General features: G+C 59.1%; 1 protein-coding gene across 1 annotated transcript; it reads right to left on the bottom strand.

Moving 5' to 3' along the window:
- Nucleotides 1-13,837: 13,837 nt before the first annotated feature.
- Nucleotides 13,838-21,040, bottom strand: LOC123368517 (CD276 antigen-like). Its single transcript, XM_045013368.1, has 5 exons — nt 20,924-21,040; nt 19,541-19,867; nt 16,728-17,012; nt 16,250-16,381; nt 13,838-14,082 (listed from the first exon to the last, which is right to left on the bottom strand). The coding sequence occupies exons 1-5, from the start codon at nt 20,970-20,972 to the stop codon at nt 14,066-14,068; spliced, it is 810 nt and encodes a 269-aa protein (XP_044869303.1). The 5' UTR covers nt 20,973-21,040; the 3' UTR covers nt 13,838-14,065.
- Nucleotides 21,041-21,323: the final 283 nt, after the last annotated feature.

Below are 21,323 nucleotides of genomic sequence, written 5' to 3'. Positions count from 1 at the left end.
ACCTTAAGTATCAGGGGGTGGCTGTGTCAGTCTGTATCCACAAAAACAACAAGGAATCCAGTGGCACCTTAAAGACTAACAGATTTATTTGGGCAGAAGCTTTCGTGGACGACCTTGTCAACTGGAGTAATAGCAATGGGATGAAATGTAAGAGTGCAAAGTGCAAGGTTGTGCATTTAGGGACTAACAACAAGACTTTGTGCTATAAACTGGGGACGGATCAGTTGGACTGGACGTGACAGGAGGAGGAGAAAGACCTGGGCGTGTTTGTTGATCACAGCAGGATGAGGATGAGCCGTCAATGTGATGCGGGGATGAAAAAGGCCAACACAGTCCTGGGGCGGATCAGGCGAGGGGTTTCCAGCAGAGACAGGCCCAGGAAGTGTGAGGATACACTGGTGGGGCTGGTGGGGAGGGTCTCAGCTGGAGCACTGTTTCTGGGCAATTCTGGTCTCCCGGCGTGGGCGCTCTGGGGAGCTCAGGGACCCACAGACACCAGGAGCCAGAGCTGGAGCGTGGAATGGGATGAGTTCTCTGCCGCTAACAACTTCCACCCCTGGCCTGGGGCAGGGAGTTTGTTTGTAAACAGAGGCAGGGTGATTAAGATAACGAAAGGCTTGTCATTAAATTAAATTAAGGATCGTTAGATGTTCCTGAAAACTCTGCCAGTTAAAAGACAGGGAACGAAGATAGGAATAACTGGTCCCTTTTCAGAATGGAGAGAGGTACATAGTGGTGTCCCCCGAGGGCTTGTGCTGCTCTGGGAAGGACCGGGGCTGTTCAGAAATGATCTGCAAAAGGGGTAACCAAGGAGTTGGCAAAGTTTGCAGATGATACAAAATCCCACAAGATAATTAAGTCCAAAACGGACTGGGAAGAGTTAGTTCCCTTTGCCTTGTCAGACTTGGCAGTCAAAGAAGTGAAGAGAACGTTGGGACTCGTTAGGAATGGGAGTGAGAAGGTGGAAAATAGCAGAAAGCCGCTATATAAATCCATGGGACGCCCACACCTTGACCGCTGTGTAGATCTGGTCGCCCCACCTCGAAGCAGACCCACGGGCACTGGAAAAGGTTCAGCAAAGGGCACAAAGGGTGAGGGGTCTGGAACGGCGGCTGTGGGAGGAGATTAGTCAGACGGGGGCTGGTCAGCTTGGGAAAGAGACGGCTAAGGGGGATATGGTAGAGGGCTATAAAATCATGACGGGTGGAGAAAGTAGACAGGGAGTGTTATTTACTCCTGCTCCTACCACAAGAACTAGGGGTCACCCGATGACGTTAGTCGGCAGCAGGTTTCAAACACAAGGACGTATTTTTTCGCACAGTCAACCTGTGGGACTCTTTGCCAGGGGATGTTGTGACGGCCAAGACCATAACAGGGTTCAGAAAAGAACTAGATAGGTTCCTGGAGGACAGGTCCATCAATGGCTATTAGCCAGGCTGGACAGGGATGCTGCCCCTAGCCTCTGTTTGCCAGAAGCTGGGAGTGGGCGACAGGGGATGGATCACTTGATGATTCCCTGCTCTGTTCATTCCCTCTGGGGCATCAGGCACCAGCCACTGCTGGCCGACAGGATACTGGGCTGGACAGAGCGGTGTGGCCCTCGATCCATCGGCCACATGCCCTGACATCCAGGCTCAGCAGAGACAGAGCTAATGGAACTGAAATAGCCACAGGCCGAGCTGCTCTCCTCCCAGCTATCACACACTCTTGTGCTGGGCAGAGGCTGTGGGGTGACTCAGCCGGGAACACCCCCAGGCTCCCGCTGCAGGGGGAAGCCGCTCTGCTAGCAAGCAGCTTGGCTGGAAAGCAGCGGCTGAGTTCTGCCCCACAAGGACGTGACATTTCCTTGCTGACTTCTAGCTTTAAAGCAGGGGCTGACATGGGCTCCTGTGATTCGGGTCCACTGTCTCCTGCCATTGGCAGCCTCCAGACAAGTCCTGCCCCCTGCCCCGGAGCTGTTCCGATTCCTGATCTGCGAAGTTCCTTTAAACCCGAGACAGGCCGGAGCTGGGCCCTTGCCACCACCAGGCTCAGTAACCAGGCCAGCTGCCCCCGGAAGCTCTGCGGGAAATCTCCCAGGTTCATTCCCGCACGGAAAGAGCAGCTCCTCTGCCAGAAAACTGGAACTTTTCAACCACAAATCCTGAAACACATGATGGCTCCAGGATTCCGGACTTTTCAATAACAAGTTTACATTTTCAGCAGGAAAAACTTTCCAACCAGCTGTACCAGTGAAAGCAGGACAACGTCCTCTGCCCTGGGAAGGCTGGGTTCCCCCTCCCACCGCCCCGGGGTGAGTGGAGGACAATCCCAAGTATCCCCTCTCCAGCGCCCCGCCCTGGCAATTTCCCTTGTCCCATCTCCCCCTCTGCCCCCTGCCCCGTCCCGCTCAGCGCTGCTTCCCCCAACGCTCTCCGTGTTCGGCAGGGTCGTCCCTTGAGCCATGTTAGCACTGTGACCCCTTCCCTGCTCTGCATCGCTGGTCCCAGCGCCCGGCTTTTAAACACGCCGGCCCCGCCCCGCAGGGGAATCCCAGCTGCTTGCTGTGACACGGGTCTGTGCCTGCTGCCTTTCCTGAAAGTTACCCAGTGCAGCCCAGCTGGGCAGCCCCTGTTCCTCTCCGGGAACCACCGACTCCAGCAGCAAGCTCACCACGCCAGGGACTCAGCGCCCGCCCCAGGCGCTGCTGTGGGGAGGCTGAGCGCCTGCTTTGACCCCACACAAGTGGATCCACTGGCTGCTAGAGGAAACCAAACCCACCCAGCAGGGAACGGGCCAGAAACCATTCCCAGATGGGGCGCGTGGGGATCGCTGCCGTGTGTCAGTGGGGCCAGACCCCCAGGTGGGAGCTGAGCCAGCCCAGGGCAGAGGAGCCCTGGGGTAATAATGGGATCTACGAATGCCCCATCAGCGAGCGCACAGTGTGAGACATGGGAGCTTGGAGAGTGGCCCAGGCACCTCGCACAGCCCAGTGCAAAGGGGACAGCGGGGGGCTGAATTCGTGCAGGCAGAGAGAACACACGGGCCGTGCGGGGATCGGGCTGGTGAACAGGAGATGTGGGGGACCGGAAATCAGTGACCCTGAATGGGGTGTGAGAAATTAGGACTAGTTGGAGCAGAGGCAAGGAGGGGGTGGGCTGGGCTGGGCATTGCTCCATTCCGGGGTCCCCAGACAGAGACTTAGGGGGTGGGGGTGACAACGGAGAACTCAAGGGCTGGCGGTGGGAAGGAGGGGAAGGAGTGAGCGTTGGCACCCTGGCTGCCCCCCCCCCACAACCCTGCCATCTCCCAGGATCCCCCATCACATCCCTGGGCCTTCGTTGGCCTGGTCCTGAGACGCCCCAACCAGGCCAGGCCAGAGCATCGGCATCGGCTCCTCCGCTGGCTCCCAAACACCGCTGGGGTGGGAGAATTGTCACACACTGTCCCCACGTCCTTTTCCTTCCCATCTGCTTTTCCTCTCCTGCTCCCCTCCGGGTGCTCGCCAGGGCTCGGGGGGCTGGGCCGACGGGGAGCCAGGCCTGGGTCTGCAGCAGGCAGGGTGCAGGTGAGCGACCGGCAGAGCCAGACACTGCGTTTGCTGGCTGGGCTGCTCGCCTCTCTCCCTGGCGCGTCTCCCCCCTGCTAGGAAAGGGGGTCGGACAACACACAAACCCACCGGGCACTACAGAGGAATCCTGCCCAAGCAATAAAGGAACCGACGTTCCTGCTCGTCAGCTGAGTAGAGTTATCCTGCCTCTCCCAGGCTCAGCATTTCCCACCCCACTGAGGGCACCTTGGGGCTTACAAGGTCCTCACAGCTTCCGCTCAGAGCTGGCCCCTGCTCTTCTGATCCCTCCACGGCCAAGTCCTTCCAATCTCCCCCGGGACCAGGAAGAAAGGCCTAAACTCGGGGGTTTGCCCCACAGGAACTTCTCTGTCTGCGGGTGTCACGGAGTGTGGGGGAGTCCGGCCCTGCACCCAGGGCCGGCTCTAGGATTTCTGCTGCCCCAGGCAGAAAACAAGAGCGCCGCCCCCCCCCAGCGGCGCGAAGTGCAGCCCGAGCCCCCGCCCCCCCAGGGGCACGGCCCCCAGCCCCCGCCCCCCGAGCGGCGCAGCACCGCCCTAGCCCCCTCCCCAGCGGCGCAGAGCGCCGCCCTAGCCCCCGCCCCCCTCCTGAGCAGCGCAGCCCTAGCCCCCCAGCGGCCCTAGCCCCCGTCCCCCCCAGCGGCGCGGCCCGAGCTCCGAGCCGCGGCCCGAGCCCCCACCCCCCTAGCAGCGCGGAGCGCCGCCCTAGCCCCCGCCCCCCCCCCGAGCGGCCCTAACCCCCGTCCCCCCGAGCGGCGCGGCGCGGCCCGGCCCGAGCCCCCCTCCCCCCGAACGGCGCGGCGCGGCCCGCCCCAGTCTCTGGTCCACCCCACCCCGCCGAGCGGCGCAGAGCACCGCCCTAGTCCCCGCCCCTAACTAAACTAAACTAAAACTAAACCCCGATCGCCGCCTGATCCCCGGTGGCGAAGGCGCGGGCCCGCGCTGTGCGGTCGTACCAGACCTTCTGATTCCTCTGGGCTCGGGCCAGATTCTCCCTGGCCAGGCCCATGAGCTCAGCAAGTCTTTCCTGGAAGGTCAGGACATACTCCACCATCGACTCTCCATCGGAAGCGGCCTTCCCCTCCCATTCATCTCTCATCAGGTCCAGGGGCCCCCTTACCCGCCTTCCATACAACAGTTCGAAAGGCAAGAACCCAGTAGATTCCTGGGGTACCTCCCTGTACGCAAACAGCAGGTGAGGTAAGTACTTGTCCCAGTCCTGTGGGTGCTGGTGCATAAATGTTTTTAGCATCATCTTTAGCGTCCGGTTGAACCTCTCCACCAGCCCGTTGGTCTGGGGGTGGTACGCTGAGGCCCAGCTGGGTCAGACCCCACATTTCTCCCACAGGGACTGGAGTAGCTTCGACATGAAGTTGGACCCCTGGTCCGTTAAGACTTCCTTGGGGAACCCCACCCGGCTGAAAATGGTCAGCAGCGCATCTGCCACGGTGTCTGCTTCGGTAGAGGACAAGGCCACCGCCTCGGGGTAGCGAGTGGCGAAATCTACCACCACCAGGATGTGTTTCTTCCCCGACCGGGTCGCCTTGCTGAGAGGTCCCACCATGTCCATGGCCGCCTTCTGGAAAGGCTCTTCTATGATGGGCAAAGGCCTCAGAGCTGCTTTCCCCTTGTCCCGGGCCTTCCCCACCCGCTGGCAGGGGTCACAGGATTGGCAGTACTGCCGGACATGGGTAAAGACCCCAGGCCAGTAAAAGTTCTGTAGCAGCCTCTGCCTGGTGCACCGGATTCCCTGGTGCCCGGCGAGGGGGATGTCATGGGCCAGGTACAGGAGCTTGTGGCGAAACTTCTGGGGAACCACCAGCTGCCTCCTGACCCCCCATGACTCCACCTCCCCGGGGGGAGCCCATTCTCGGTACAGGAACCCCTTCTCCCACAGGAACCTCTCCTTGCAACCTCTCCTCATGGTCTGCGCTGCATTGAGGTCAGCCCGGTCCCTGGGCTTCTGCAAGGAGGGATCCTTCTGCACCTCGGCCTGGAACTCAGCAGCTGGGACAGGGATGGGGACCTGCTCTCTCTCCCCGGCTGGGTCTGAGGCCGCAGCCTCTCTGGGTCGTGTCTCTGGGCGTTCCCTCCCCACCAGGTTAGGGTCTTGCGCCTCGGGCAGAGTACCTTCCCCGTTGTCGGGGCGCAGTGCCCTGCGCCGACTCTGATTACGGGTCACGACCAGGGCGCCCCGGGCATTGCCTGGCCAGGCCTCGAGGTCCCCCCCCATTAACATCTCTGTGGGCAAATGTGGGTGCACTCCCACATCCTTGGGGCCCTCCTTGACCCCCCACTTCAGGTGCACCCTCGCCACAGGCACCTTGAATGGGGTCCCACTCACGCCCATCAGGGTCAGGTAGGTGTCAGGCAGCATCCAATCTGGGGCCACCACCCCGGGCCGGGCCAGCGTCACCTCTGCGCCCGTGTCCCAGTACCCAGTGACCTTCCTCCCATCCACCTCCAGGGGAACAAGGCACTCGCTCCAGAGGGGCAGCCCCGTGCCCACCCTGTAAACCATAAACCCAGAGTCTGGAGCATCCAGTCCCCCAGAGGAGCTGGCCTGGGGCCCTCCTCCCTCCTTCCCAGGTGGTACGCGGCCAGCCCCCCTTTCCTGTGAACGCTGCCCCTCATCTGACTGGGTCTTTACCCAGTTAACCCTCTGCGGGTTGGGTCTGCTCGGTCTGTCCCTGAGCTTGGGGCACTGGGCCCGTATGTGGCCTCGTTGGCCACAGTGAAAGCAGCCCATGTCTCGTGGGTCCCCTCGAGTGGGTCGGGTGGACCTGACGCTGGACGTTCCCCTTTTGTGGGGGTTCTCCATAGGGCCCCGCTGGGAGGTCCCATGGTGACTCTCTCTCTGCGTTGAGGCAGGCCTGCTCCCTCGAGACTCCTCCCTGCCATCCCCCGCCCGACTGTCCATGTATTGGTCGGCCAGCTGGCCTGCATGCTGCGGGTTCTCCGGCTTCTGGTCCATCAACCACAGCCTCAGGTCGGACGGGCACTGCGCATACAGGTGCTCCAGTATGAATAGGTCAAGCAGGTCCTCTCTAGTTTGGGCCCCAGCCGTCCACTTGCGGGCGTACCCCTGCGCCCGGTTGACCAGTTGCAGGTATGTGACCTCCCGGGTCTTACGTTGACTCCGGAACCTCTTCCGGTACATCTCCGGGGTCAGCCCAAACTCGCGGAGCAGGGCCTCTTTGAACAGGTTGTAGTCCCCCGCCTCCGCCCCTCTCATTCGGCTGTACACCTCCACGGCGGTGGGGTCCAGTAAGGGGGTGAGGCACCGGATCCCGTCTGCAGGGTCAACCCGGTGCAGCTCGCAGGCATTCTCAAAGGCCGTCAGGAAGGTGTCCATGTCCTCCCCCTCCTTACGCGGGGCCAGGAAGCTCTTATCGAAGCTCTTTGTAGGCTTGGGCCCCCCCTCACTCACCGCAGCCGGGGCCTCCCTGCTTTTCAGCTGGGCCAGGGCCAGCTCATGTTTACGCTGCTTCTCCTTCTCCTCCAGCTCACGCTGGCGCTGGTTCTCCTTCTCCTCCCGCTCCTGTCTCAGTTCTTGCCTCCTTAACTCGAGCGCCTCCCTGTCATATTCCAGCTGCCTCCGCTCCAGGGACAGGGAGCTCCGCCGGGACGATCCCCTGCTGGCCACTGAGCCCTCGGTAGTCGCGGGGCTCCCCCTCCCCCTACGCCTAGGCATGGGGGGGTCTCGGGGAGCCCTCAGCAGCCGGCTGACCCCTCCCAGCGGGGACAGACACTGGGGCCTGCGCTGCATCTGCCCGGCTGCTTCCCGCAGAGACAGGGATCGGTTCATTGATGCGATCTCTCTCCTCCAGCCGGGCAATCAGCTGGGCCTTGGTGAGTTTCCCACTGCGCAGCCCCCTCTGCTTGCACAGCTCCACCAGCTCACACTTGCGCCGCTTGGCAAACATCTTCCTGCTGGTCACTCGCAGGCCGGGGTGCTCGCCGCTCCCCACGGGTTCCAGGGGGACCCCTAGTGTGCCAGTCCTTGAGGTCACCCCCTCTCTGCCAGGGTCGAGCTGCAGACTCCTCCGCCCCTGGGACCGCTCGCTGTGATCCCCCGGGGGACCCTGTTACTGCAAAGTCCTTCTCTCTGGCCACACTCTCCCAGGGGTTAATCGCCCCTTCGTTTTACTGCTCCCCAGTCACTTACTGCAGGAAGCGCCGTCCACGGGGTGCAGTAGATCCCACCGCTCCCACCAGTTGTCACGGAGTGTGGGGGAGTCCGGCCCTGCACCCCTCTTCCCGGTCTCACAGTGACTCTCAGCCAGCCAGTAACACAGAAGGTTTATTGGACAACAGGAGCACAGGATACAGCCCAGCTTGGGTTCAGAGCCAGGACCCCTCAATCTGGCCCTTCTGGGGGTTCAGGGTGTCTGGATTCCAGCACAGGTTCCCCTGCAAACCCCTCACCCAGCTCCCAAACCGAAAACTGCCCAACTGACTCCACCCCCTCCACTCAGCTCCTTTCCTTTGTCTAGCTCCTGGGCAGGGGTGTTGGCCTCCCCTCCCCGCTGCCTACTCATGTTACAGGTTGAAAACCTGCCTCTCACCTATCTCCGACAGCCCCTACTCCACCACAGCGGGTCTCTGGAGGAGGCGGCTGGGACCAGGAGACGCATCTCTGCCCCAGGGCTGCCGAGGCTGAGAACTGAGACGGTCATTAGAGAAGGGCCCACCAGTTCCCCAGGGACACAGACACAGTCACACTTGTAAGGGGTTCACCTCATTCAGTCCCTCCCCAGGGTTTGCTCAGGGTGCCCCAGGCTCTCGCCCGCCCATCCCAGGGCTCCACGCAGCGTGTTGCCCCCCCCCGGCCCCTCGCCACCCGTTACTTTGCAGGTATCTCTGCAGCCAGCCAAGACTTTCTGCTCTGCGTGGTGCGAGCTCCCGTCCCATCTGCCACAGACTCACAGATGGTGCCCACGCGTGGCCCCGTGTGGTCCAGGGGGGGTGCCCCTTTCAGTGCGACAGCCCTTCTCGGGGGGCCACTCTCTCCCGGGGTCAGGCCCCTCCACCTCCTGGAGCCGCCCCTCTCTGAGCCTCAGCACGTCTGTCTCTGCCATGGGCCCCCCAGGGAGTCCCCTCGCTCTGGGCCCCCGGGGCCTCCACCCCCGAAGGGGACGATCCCCCCCCGCCCCTCCCCCGCCCTGTTCTCTAGGCCGGAGCAACTCTCAGCCAGCGTAACACAGGAGGGTTTATTGAGAGCTGAACCCAGCACAGGAAACTCTCCGGCCTCAGGCCTGGCCTCCCTCAGCCCAGCACATCCCAGTCCCCCTGCAGCCAGGGGGGCTCTGCCTGCTCCCCCCCTCCAGCCCCGAGCCCCCCTGCTCCCAGCTGGGCCTCTGATATCCCCAGTGCCAAGCCCTCTCTGTCCATTGGCTTCTCTCCAGGGAAACAGGATCACCTGGGCCCCCTCTTCTCTCCACCCTCCTCGGGCTGGAACCGGCTGGTCAGGTCACCGGGGTCCTCTCCCCGCAGCCCATTGTCCTCCACTGGCCAGAACCGGGTGTGACTCCTGAGCTGGGTCTCCGGGTCCCCAGGTCACTGGTCGCTGGGGTCTCCATTCTCCAGCCCATCTGCCGGGGTCCCGAGTCCCTCTCCTGTGTCCCAACAAACTCCCTCTCCCCTCCCCTCGTTAAACCAGTGACACCCGGGACACTGAAAAGCAAGAAAGTGCCCCACTTCATCACATCACTCCACCCAGAAACTTCTGTTCTTCCTCATTGCAGTCTAAACCCGTCGCTCCTATTAAGTCCTTGGGGCAGCCAGTGTAGGAAACAATCACTTGAGGCCAGAGAGCAGGCAGCTAACCAAAACCTCCATTTTATTTACATATATACAGAGAGCTCACTCAGCCGGTTGAAACCGGCTGAGCTATCCCTTAATAGTCTAATTCAGTTGCCATAGTAACAAAACCCATGACAACCAAATACACAACATATTCCTCCCCCCCTAATAAGAACATCCCCTAAATAAAACACACACTAAACTAGAGAAGGAGAGTAGACTGCCTCCATTCCCGGCTAAACCCTGGGGATTATTTTGCCCCATAACCGTGGGTTCGCCCTAACTAAAGATCCAGCCGATGAGGAGGCTTTCTGTCTCTAGGTGGATTACGGCGAACTTCTGGTGTTGTTGCACCCGAAAGTACTAGGGGCTCAGGGTCCGCAGCACGAATAGGTGAGGAGGTGGTATCAGCTCGTGCTGGGCAAAGGGGTATCTCAGCTGCCGGCAGTACTGGAGGAGAACAGTCAGGAACAGGTGACTCATGATTCGGTGTCTCACCAGGAGGGGTGAAGTCAGACCCCTCAACTGCAGATGGGTCCTGAAGACTGGCATGACCTGGCAACAGCTGATCTACATGTCGCCGCCAGGTAAGATTCTCTGCAGTCCGGACTGTATAGGAAACAGGTCCTGTTTGAGTGATGACTGTGGCCGGGACCCATTTAGCTCTGGAAGTATAATTCCGAGCCAAAACTGGCTGTCCCGGGCTAAAGGTTCGGTCTTTTGCTCTGGGTGCCCGTCTGATGACTTGATATTGCTGCTGATGTTGCACAGTTTGTCTGGGTTCAGAAGGTTTCAGCAGATCAAAGCAAGTGCGCAGCTGTCGTCCCATCATTAGAAAGGCTGGGGAAGCCTGGGTCGTAGCATGAGGTGTGTTTCTATAGGAAAGTAAGAAGGTATCCAGATGCTTTTGAATGGAGTGTTGTCCCTTTGCTGATTTCAAAGCGTTTTTCATTGTCTGCACAAATCTTTCAGCTAATCCGTTGGTGGACGGATGATATGGTGCTGACGTGATGTGGTGTATCCCATTTGCCTTCATAAAATTTTGAAACTCCTGAGAGACGAACTGCGGTCCGTTGTCGCTCACAAGTTGTTCTGGCAGACCAAAACGACTAAAGAGTCCTCATAGTTTTTGGATAGTACTCTCTGCAGTAGTGGACTGCATTATAGAGACTTCTGGCCATTTAGAATGGGCATCTACTGCCACCAAGAACATGCTTCCTTCAAGGGGGCCAGCAAAGTCAACGTGAATACGTTGCCACGGGTTTTCAGGCCAGTCCCATGGGTGTAGGGGTGCCCACTGGGGTGCATTTCTTACACTCTGACATGACATACAAGCTTTTGCCTTCTCTTCAATAGCGCTGTCCAGTCCAGGCCACCAAAAATAGCTTCGTGCAATTTCCTTCATGCGCACTATTCCACAGTGACCGGAATGTAACTGTTCTAACATCTGTGATCTCAGTGGTGGTGGAATAATGACACGCCTCCCCCACAACAAACAACCAGATTGGACCGATAACTCCGTCCGCCTGGACATGTAGGGAACAAGGTCGGGTGAGACCGGAGAGGTTTGTCGAGATTTTCCATGCATCACCAGGTCCATAACTTGGGATAATACTGGGTCAACGCGGGTTGCCTTCTTTATCTGAGTAGCAGTGATGGGTGTATTCTCTACCTGCTCAAAGTAGAAGATTTCCTTTTGGGCACTATCTTGATGTTTGACCGGTAAAGGCAACCTTGAGAGGCCATCTGCATTGCCATGCAGAGTGGATTTCCGATATTTGATTTCATATGTGTGTGCAGAAAGTATCAATGCCCAACGTTGCATACGACTAGCAGCTAATGGGGGAATGCCTGTGTAGGGTCCAAAAATTGATGTCAGAGGTCGATGGTCTGTAAGAAGAGTAAACTTTCGCCCAAACAGGTACTGATGAAACTTCCTAATTCCAAAAACAATTCCTAATGCCTCACGTTCGATTTGGGCGTAGTTAGTTTCTGCTTTGCTTAGAGTGCGTGAAGCAAAAGCAATAGGTCTTTCTTCTCCCGAAGGGATAATGTGTGACACGACCGCTCCCACTCCATAAGGGGAAGCATCGCAGGCCAATTGCAGGGGTAAGGATGGATCAAAGTGCGTTAGAACTTCAGAATTTAACAATGCATCCTTAGCTTTGTTAAATGCAACATCACAGGCTTCAGTCCACTTCCAGGCCTTGTTCTGCCCAAGGAGCTCATGAAGTGGTTTTAGCAGTGTGGCTAACTGTGAGATGAACTTTCCATAATAGTTCAGGAGTCCTAGAAATGAGCGCAGCTGGCTTACATTTCGAGGTGGGGGAGCCTCCACAATAGCTTTAACTTTTGCAGGGGCCTTATGAAGACCTGCAGAATCGATGATGTGTCCCAAATATTCAACAGAGGGCTTGAAGAATTCACACTTGTCTTTGCGAACTCGTAGGCCATACTCTTCCAGTCTTTGTAGGGTAGCCTCTAAATTCCTTAAGTGATCCTCTTCATTTCTTCCAGTGACCAGGATATCATCCAGATAGCACTGAACTCCTGACAAGCCACACAAGATCTGGTCCATAGCCCTCTGGAACAGGGCGGGAGCAGATGTTATTCCGAAGGGTAGACGACAGTATCGATAAAGCCCCTTATGAGTCACAATAGTCAACAGCTCTTGGGACTTTTCATCGACGTGCATCTGTAAATATGCTTGACTCAGATCAATCTTACTGAACTTTTGTCCCCCAGCCAGGCCTGCGAAGAGGTCATCGATGCGGGGAAGCGGGTATTGCTCTGCACACAACACTGGGTTGACAGTGACTTTAAAATCACCGCAAATCCGGAGAGAGCCATCTTTCTTCACGATTGGAACGATAGGAGTGGCCCATGAGCTATGGGTAACTGGTATTAGGACTCCATTGGTGACCAGGCGCTCCAGGTCTGCTTCAACTTTTGGCCTGATGGCATATGGCACAGTTCGGGCTTTCAGATATTTTGGTGGACTGCCAGGTTTAATGTTCAATGTCACAGTGATTCCCTTCATACTTCCCAAATCATCTCCAAAAACAGCAGCATGTTTCCTTAGTATAGGGGTTAGACTGGTTTCTTCTTTAGTCCTCCGGTGCACTTCTGCCCAGTTCAGCTGAATCTTCCCAAGCCAAGACCTACCCATTAGGGCTGGGTAGTCACCTCTCACCACAAACAGTGGCAATTTAGCCGCCTTTCCATTGAGCTCCACCTTAACATCAATAGTGCCCAACATGGGCACAGCTTCACCTGTATACGTCTTCAGAACAGTTTTTGTTGCCTTAAGCGGAAGATGCTGTAGCTTTTCCTTATACACAGTCTCAGGAACCAGCGAGACAGCTGCACCGGTGTCTAGTTCCATGCGTATAGGTTTGCCCTCCAATAAGGGGGTTACCCAGTATTCATGTGAGCCCGCTGCCAAAGACAAAACATGCAGTGGCACTTCCTCTTGTGAGGAGGTGTCACCTTGATCATCCTGGGTCTGCTCTAGGGTATGCAAGGTTCCTCTTTTTGTCGGCCAGACCACAGGCCTCTTTTTCTTTTGTTTACAGGCATACTCAATGTGTCCCCTTGCCACAGTGTCGACACACCAGGTCCTTACACCAGCGTTCTGATGCCTGGTGACCCAGCTTACCACAGCGGTAACATTCTTGACTCTGCACCGTTTTGTGGGTCAGTTCTTGTGACACTTTTTGCACCCTAGGGGATGCACCGATGTATTGTGCCTCCCTTGTAGCCAGTTCCATGGAGACAGCAATATCAACAGCCTTCTGTAATGTAAGCTGAGCCTCTGTCAGTAGGCGCTTCCGTATAGCTTCACTGTACAGGCCACACACTAACCTGTCACGCAGGGCATCATTTAACATCTCTTTAAATTCACAGTGTTCTGCTAGCTTTTTTAAAATGGCTACAAATTGTACAACTGTTTCATCTTCCTTTTGGTCTCTTCTGTGGAACCTATATCTTTCAGCAATTACCAGTGGTTTTGGGGAGAAATGAGACCCCAGGATTTCCACAATGTCACTGTAAGATTTAGTCTCAGGCTTAACAGGGTGCAGTAAGCTGCGTAGCAGAGAGTAGGTTTTAGCCCCTACAACAGTTAAGAATATTGGCACCTTCTTCGCTTCTGTAATGTCATTTGCAATACCAAAAAGCTCAAAACGCTCAGTATACACATGCCACTGCTCTGTATTCTCATCAAAAGGCTCCAGGGGCCTGGTCAGAGTAGCCATGATTTTTAGTTTCACTTTCACAGTCAGTGCAAACAAGCAGCTTTTTTTCTTTGTTTGGTCTTTACCTTGACTTCTACTTCCTTCTGTTACTGGAGCAGCACCGGAGTCTCACCCTCGTCGCCAGTGTTATATCCTTGGGGCAGCCGGTGTGGGAAGCAATCACTTGAGGCCAGAGAGCAGGCAGCTAACCAAAACCTCCATTTTATTTACATATATACAGAGAGCTCACTCAGCCGGTTGAAACCGGCTGAGCTATCCCTTAATAGTCTAACTCAGTTGCCATAGTAACAAAACCCATGACAACCAAATACACAACAGCTCCCCACTGGCTGTGGGACGGGGGACGGATGGGCTGTGCAGACCTAGTGCTCAGCCATTTCCATTTCGAGGGAGTCCGTTCACACACGGTGCCAGTCCTGGGAGTCACGCGCTGTTCACTATCCAATGTGAAACCCTGATGGGATGAGAGGGGGGGGCAGTGTTACCTGGGCCGGGGTCCCACTGACCCGCAAACATTTTCAGCAAACAGATTTTCCCACCTGGATAACAGATTCCTTTCAACAGAAACTTTTGCTTCTAAAAATTCAATGTTAGGGTTTTGGGGGGATGCGTTTTCCCTCCCCCCTCACACACACTTGCTGCTGCCAGTGGTGGAGCTGAGCAAGTGGAGCAGCAGCGTGGCCTAGCGGGTCGAGCGCTGAAGTGGGACACCTGGGGAACTCACCCCTCCGTGACTCAGTTTCCCCATCTGTGGGATGAGGGTACTGACACCGGGGGGCTGGCACACCTGGGGGTGGCAGCATTATTAGTAAAGGCTCTGAGGTGGCCGGGTTGCCTTGAGACAGACCTGGAATGAGCCCAGCCTTGCCATAAATCACAAGGTGCCTAAGTCACTTGGGCCCAGTCTCAGCCCAGGCCTCGGGGGGTGGAGCAGAGCCGGCCAGCGGTGAGGGACAAACCTGGGCCTGGCCTGCTCTAGAGGCATCAGGCCTGGGGAACAGAACCCATCACATACAAGGAGTCGCAGCTCGACTGGGCCGCAGGCGGAGTGGGGGGGTCTGGTTGCTCTGGCAGGCCCCGGGATGCGGCAGGCGACTGGCCAGGGACCGCCCATGTGCCTCCATATAATCTGGGACCGTATAGAACATGGGTTGCAACCAAGGACCCGTAGTGGCACCAAATCTTATGTAAAGGGGGTCATATAAGGTGCCTAAGACCAGGTTCTGGGTTGCTGGTTATGATGATGCTGTCTGTGTGCATGTGTCATTTTGTAGTTGAAGTTATGAATATGGGCTCTGTTCTGTCTGTATTTCACACTTGTGCTGTGCTTCTGGGTGACATCCCAGACAAGTTGGTGTTAACTCTGCCTAGCCTGCTTGAGGGCCCATTAAGGACCATCAGCTACACAACTGACCCATGGAGAGAAGGCAGACACGCCTTGTGACTCAGCAAAGTATGCAGGGACTGGCCCATGTGACTCCAGACTCCATTTTACTGTAATTTTCCACAGTGAGAACAAAGAGGTTCTTACACCTGGGAAAGCCTATAAAAGGCTGATGTCTCATCTGCATCTGGTCTTCAATCCTGCTTCTTACCTCTGGAGGGACTTTGCTACAAACTGAACAGGGGCAGCTCCAGGCCCCAGCATGCCAAACGCATGCTTGGGGCGGCATGCCGCGGGGGGGCCACTGCCGGTCGCCAGGAGGGCGGCAGGCGGCTCCGGTGGACCTCCCGCAGGCGTGCCTGTGGGAGGTCCACCGGAGCCACGGGACCAGCGGACCTTCCGCAGGCACGTCTGCGGGAGGCCCACTGAAGCCGCGGGACCGGCGACCGGCAGAGTGCCTCCCGCGCCGTGCCGCCCTGCTTGGGGCGGCGCAAATCCTAGAGCTGCCCCTGAAACTGAAGCTCTGAACAAAGGACTGATGACCCATCCCAGCGGAGGATGTTCCAGAGACTTGATTTGAACCTGCAGTTTATGCCATCACTGCTACAAGCCTGAACTAAGAACTTTGCCATCACTGTATGTAATTGATTCCATTTGACCAATTCTAGCTCTCATCTCTACCTTTTTCCCTTTATGAATAAACCTTTAGATTTTAGATTCTAAAGGATTAGCAACAGCGTGATTTGTGGGTAAGATCTGATGTGTATATTGACCTGGGTCTGGGGCTTGGTCCTTTGGGATCGAGAGAACCATTTTCTTTTATTGGGGTGTTGGTTTTCATAACCATTCATCCCCAGGATGAGTGGGACCAGTGGTGATACTGGGAGACTGGAGTGTCTGAGGAAATTGCTTGTGTGACTTGTGGTTAGCCAGTGGGGTGAAACCATAGTCCTTTTTGTCGGGTTGGTTTGGTTTGCCTTAGAGGTGGAGAAATCCCAGCCTAGGGCTGTGACTGCCCTGTTTGAGCAATTGGTCCTGAACTGGCACCTCAGTTGGGTCCCGCCAGAACCGCATCGTCACACCGGTGGCAGCTGGAGATGAGACAGTTTTGACCCGTCAGAGCTGGAGGGTCTGGCTCAGCCTCCCACAGGAGCAGGGCCAGACAGTAACCTGGCTGGGAGGAGGCTCCACAGGGCACAGGGGTCTCGTGGAGCCGACCGCCCCGGCCGTCACTCACCTTCGGCAGGGATGAGCGGCAGCCCCCAATGGATCAGCACCACGCACATGAGGGTCACGAGCGCCAGCGTCACGACAGCCATCACCCATCCGGGGAGTTGCTGCTCCGGCGCCTGCCTCTGGGCCTCTGGCGCTGCAGTGGGGGAGGGAGAGGGGGGCTGACACGGACTGTGACTGAACCCCAGAGCCAGAGGGCCCCCAGCCCAGCCAGGAGCCGGCCGGGCTGCAGACCCTGGCCCCGTGGACATGTCCCGCTCCCTGGATCCAGCCTCCAAAGCCAAGAGGCCCAGGTGATGGGCACGCCCCCCCCAGCTCTACCACTCGGACCGCTCTTGGGGGGTGTCCCCAGTGGCAGGGCCTGGGTGGCCACCCGCCGAACAGCGATGATGGGGCGGGTGACAGGGGCTCTCACCCCGCAGCACTGACACCCACCCACGTCCGCCCCCGGGCATTGTGGGTAGCGTCCGAGCCCCGCTCACCTGGGAGGGTCTCACAGATGCTCATATTCTGCTGCAGGGGCCTGTGGATCAGGGTGCAGCAGACGGACCCCCCGGGGCGGGGCGTCAGCAACAGGCTGCTCCGCACCTCGAAGGCCCCCAGGCTGCTCCTCTGCAGCTCCACCGGCTCGGCCTGGCTCAGCTGGGTCCCGTTCCCGTCGTGCCACGTTATCTCGGGCTTGGGGTAACCCCCCGCGGAGCGGCACTGCAGGGCCAGCCGCCCCCCAGCCCGGGAGAGCACGGTGAGCTGCGGGGGCTCGTACGGGGCTGGGAAAGTTGAGAAGTGAGGGGGTGAGGCCTGTTGCCCCCTAACCACAGAAAGAGCTGAGGCTGAGTGTCTGCCAGGCTCAGCCCTCGACAGCCCCCCTGCCCTGGTACTGCAGCGTCCCCTGCCCCAGCGCCCAAAACGCCCCCTGCCCCCAGACACGACATCCTAAACCTTGAGACACAGGCAGGGTCGGCTCTAGGTTTTTGCCGCCCCAAGCAAAAAAATTTTTGGCTGCCCCCCCCACCCACCCCGACATGAGCCCCCCCCGCCCACCAGTGCCCCCCACTCACACCCCCTGTTGCCCCAGCACTGGGCTCCCCCCCAAATGTGGGATCCGCTACCAGCACACTGCAGCCGAGCCCTGGCCCAGCTGCGACTCTGTCCCCATGCGGGTGGAGCTGCTGGGCGGCGCGGAGCGGGAGTACTTCCAGGTGGCGGCGCGGCTACGGGGTGGTGCAAAGAACACGGCCCCCTCCCTGGGCTTCGCAGCACTGCTGGTGGCCAAGGTGGATCAGTTCGCACTCACCGCCCTCACCCCCGACATGCTGGCGGCCGAGGACCTGGAGAGCCCCCTGGACCTGCTGCTCTTCAGCCTCACGGTGCCCTGGCCCAGCCCCGGGGGGCGGGAAGGCGAGGATCTCCGGCTGCTGGGCTACCTGCTCAGCACCGACGAGCCCAGCCGGCCGCTCACCTCCTCACACACTCCAGGAGCCCCTCGCCGCCATCGCAGCCCGGGCTCGGCTCCAGGGGACCCCGTTTCCCTCCCTCCCCGGCTCCTCACACACACTGGGTAGGGCCGCCCAGAGGATTCAGGGCAAAGCAATTTTGGGGGCCCCTTCCATAAAAAAAAGTTGCAATACTATAGTAACATGTATTTGGAAATGTAAAAAATAACTAGTGAAAATTAATTTGTAATAATTTGAAAATACACCAAATACATTATTTAAAAACATGAACTGCTTTACTGGTCTGTCTACATTTGCAATTACAAAATGGGCTGTTGCTGGGTGATGGTTGGTGCCAATGAGCTGTCACTGCCTGGGGGTGGTGCTGCTGTTGCCCAGGGCTGGGTGGGGAGCTGGGCTCTGGGGGGTGCCCGGCTCACAGGGGCTGGGCTCAGGACTGTGAGGAGATGGGGTCGGAGGTTGTCTGGCTCAGAGGGGCTGGGCTCGGAGCTGGGGGTCAGGGCTGTGGGGGGAATGGGGTCAGGGGGGTGCCTGCCTCAGAGGGCTGGGCTCGGAGCTGGGGGTCGGGGCTGGGGGGGATGGGGTCGGGGGGGTGCCCAGCTCAGAGGGGATGGGCTTGGAGCTGGGGGTCGGGGCTGTGGGGGATGGGGTCGGGGGGGTGCCCAGCTCAGAGGGGATGGGCTTGGAGCTGGGGGTCGGGGCTGTGGGGGATGGGGTCGGGGGGTGCCCAGCTCAGAGGGGATGGGCTTGGAGCTGGGGGTCAGGGCTGGGTGGGGAGGATGGGTTGGGGGGGTGCCCAGTTCAGAGGGGCTGTGCTCGGAGCTGGGGGTCAGGGCTGGGGGGTAATGGGGTCGGGGGGTCGCAGCCCCACCCCCTTACCAGCTGAGACACCGGAGGCTGGGGAAGCCTCCGACATACCCTGCGGGGCCCGGAGCCTGGGGAAAATTGCCCCCCCCCCCACACACACACACACACACCCCGCGGGCGGCCCTGACTCTGGGAACCCCTCTCGCTGCGGCCGCAGCCTGGCTCGGCTGTGTGAGGAGCTCCCGGAGTGTGTGAGGAGCCGGGGACGGAGGGAGGAGGGGTCCTGCTGCCGCTGCCACTCCCGTGTTTCCTAGTGGGCTCTGCAGGGTGCCACCGGGCTGGGCAGTGAGCGCGGATCCTGGCTCGGGCGAGTGGCTGTGCCAGGGCCGGCTCCCGGCAATGATGCCCCAAGCAAAAAAATAAAAATAAAAAAGGAGCGGGGGGCGAAGTGCCGCCCCTTAGAAAGTGCCGCCCCAAGCACATGCTTGGAGGGCTGGTGCCTAGAGCCGGCCCTGGACTCACGGTCCCAGCAATATTGACCCACAGGTGAGCCAGGCCGATCCCAGCTCCGTCTCTGTCAGTGTTCAGCTGAGACACGGGGACCCTGGCATGAGCTGGCACCTGCTCTGCCAGCGTCACTGTCACACCTTCAGGTGGGAGAGCGGCTGTGTGTGAAACCCGTCACTGCCTCCTCTGCCCGGGCCAGTGTTCACACCCTCGCCTGCCCCATCCACACACCCTGACACTGGTTTAACTTTCGCTGTTTCACTTTCCCTTACACCCAACACTGATCAGCTCACCCTGAACGGCTGTACACCGGTCACAGCCGCCAGTAACAGCGGCCACTGCGGGGTTGTGCTGGGTTACTGAACTCGGTTTCAATTCACACCTGTAGTTAAACCAGAGCAATCCAGTGTAGACAAGTCCTTAACCCCCACCCCCTCCTCCCACCTGCTGGATTGTGGGACCAACCCAGCACCAGCCAGCCCCGAGTTCCCAGCCAGGGAACGTCCGAGCTCGTCTCCTGTCCTTACCGAGCACACGGAGGGTCGTCTCTCCCTGCAGCTGCTCCGTACCGTAGCCAACGACGCATTTATACGGCCCCTCATCCGACACCGTCACATTGGATAGCAAGAGAGAGGCATCCCCCGTCTTCAACTCCTGCTCCGACACGCTCGCTCTGACCTGGGATTCTGCCCTGCCCTGGTCGTACTGCGCGATCCTCTCCTCAAACAGATACCACCGAACCCGCAGGGCGCTCAGATCGACCGGCCCCCCGACGTCGAACCGACATTTCAGCAGCGCCCCAGAGCCCAGCAGGGCCCGGGAGGAGGGATCTGTGACTAGCTGCAGCCGGGAACCTGCACAGGGAAAGAGAAAATCAGGCTCTGGGGCTCTGTGCAGGGCTGGGCCGTGCGGGGGGGGGAGGTCGCTGCCTGGGGATGGACGGAGCCAGTGATGGGATCTGGTCCCGCAGGGAGGGGAGATGGAGGGTACCTGGGGCAGGTGCCGGCTGGTGCTGGCTCCTCTGGGTGTATCAGTTACTAGACACGCCCCCTTCTCCTTCCCAAATCGTCCCACACGGGGTCCCTCCGAGCCAGGACAATGCAGCAAAGGGAGGTTTAGCTAATAGCTCTGGGCTTCTTCCCGCATTCGCTCCAGCCTTGTTCACGCCCCTCGAGCGATCTCTGACCGTGGCCCTGTCGGCACTAGCCCGGCTCACCCCACTGGGGCAGGGATGGGGCACAGTGCTGGGGCAGGGCCGGGTTAGACGACACAGCGTAATAAACACCTGCCCCCCCCCCCGTCCACACGCGCGCTCCCTGCTGGGCTACGGCACAGGGGGACCCAGCAGAAGGGCTCTAACCCCCCTGCTTCCTTCTGGGCCTGAGCCAGCCCCACACGGAGCGGTCATGGGGGGGCTCCTCTGGGGGCAGGTTAGTCCATGGATGTTCCTGTCCCAATATCGGGGGCCAGCTGCTGTGGGAGGTAGGACCCAGCCGAGAGGGGCGCTGGGATGCTCCGGCCTGGCTGTTCCCAAGCTCCTGTCCCCGGGGCAAGGTCCGGAGGTGACCGGCCGGGTCACCGCTCAGACGTTGTGCCCTGACAGACACCGAGATATTGGGTGGCAGCAGGTCCCCGGTGCCCTGCCTGAGATCTCAGTGTGCCCGTCCCTTCGCTCAGACCCTGACCCCCCTCTCCTGCCCCCAGGATCCCCCGCGGCTCCCCCGGTCCCTCCCCGGCTCCTGTCACACTCTGGGGCATTCACACGGGCTCAGGGCAGACCCTGCGGCTGAGGCCGGGCAGAGCTGGGCAGTGACTGACCCCCCTGTACCCAGGCCCCGTCCCCGGGACTTTACTCTGCTGGGAGCCCCGGGGCCCTGCCCTGCCCCAGGACACCAGGGGTCTGTACTTACCGGCCACCCCGAGGACGAGGAGGGGGAGGAGGAGACCCCCCAGCCCCATGGTCCCTGCCCTCCGTCCCCACAGAGTCACTGTCTCCTTCTCCGGGGCTGGCAGGGCCTCCAGAATTTCACTTTCACTTTCCCTGGATCACGGGGAGCGGCTGTAACACGGGGCAAAGTGCAGAGATAGGAGTTTACGGTTACTGATCCCGTGACACCCAGACACTCACCGAGCCGGATCAGCCAGGGGAAGGGCCCAACCCCCCACCCCCGTAACACCTTCTGATGGGCGGGGGGTGAATCCCCTGGGGTCTGAGGGTCTGGGTCCCCCCAGGAATGGTGATGGGGTCAGTGGGGTGTTGTGTGGGGTGTGGGAGCTGTGGGCGTCACTGGGTGTAAGGGGGTTGTGTGG

Source organism: Mauremys mutica, chromosome 4 (genome assembly GCF_020497125.1).
Source record: "Mauremys mutica isolate MM-2020 ecotype Southern chromosome 4, ASM2049712v1, whole genome shotgun sequence".
Taxonomy (NCBI): domain Eukaryota; kingdom Metazoa; phylum Chordata; order Testudines; family Geoemydidae; genus Mauremys; species Mauremys mutica.
Note: the sequence above shows the minus strand (reverse complement) of the source record. Positions and strands in the feature narration are given on the sequence as shown.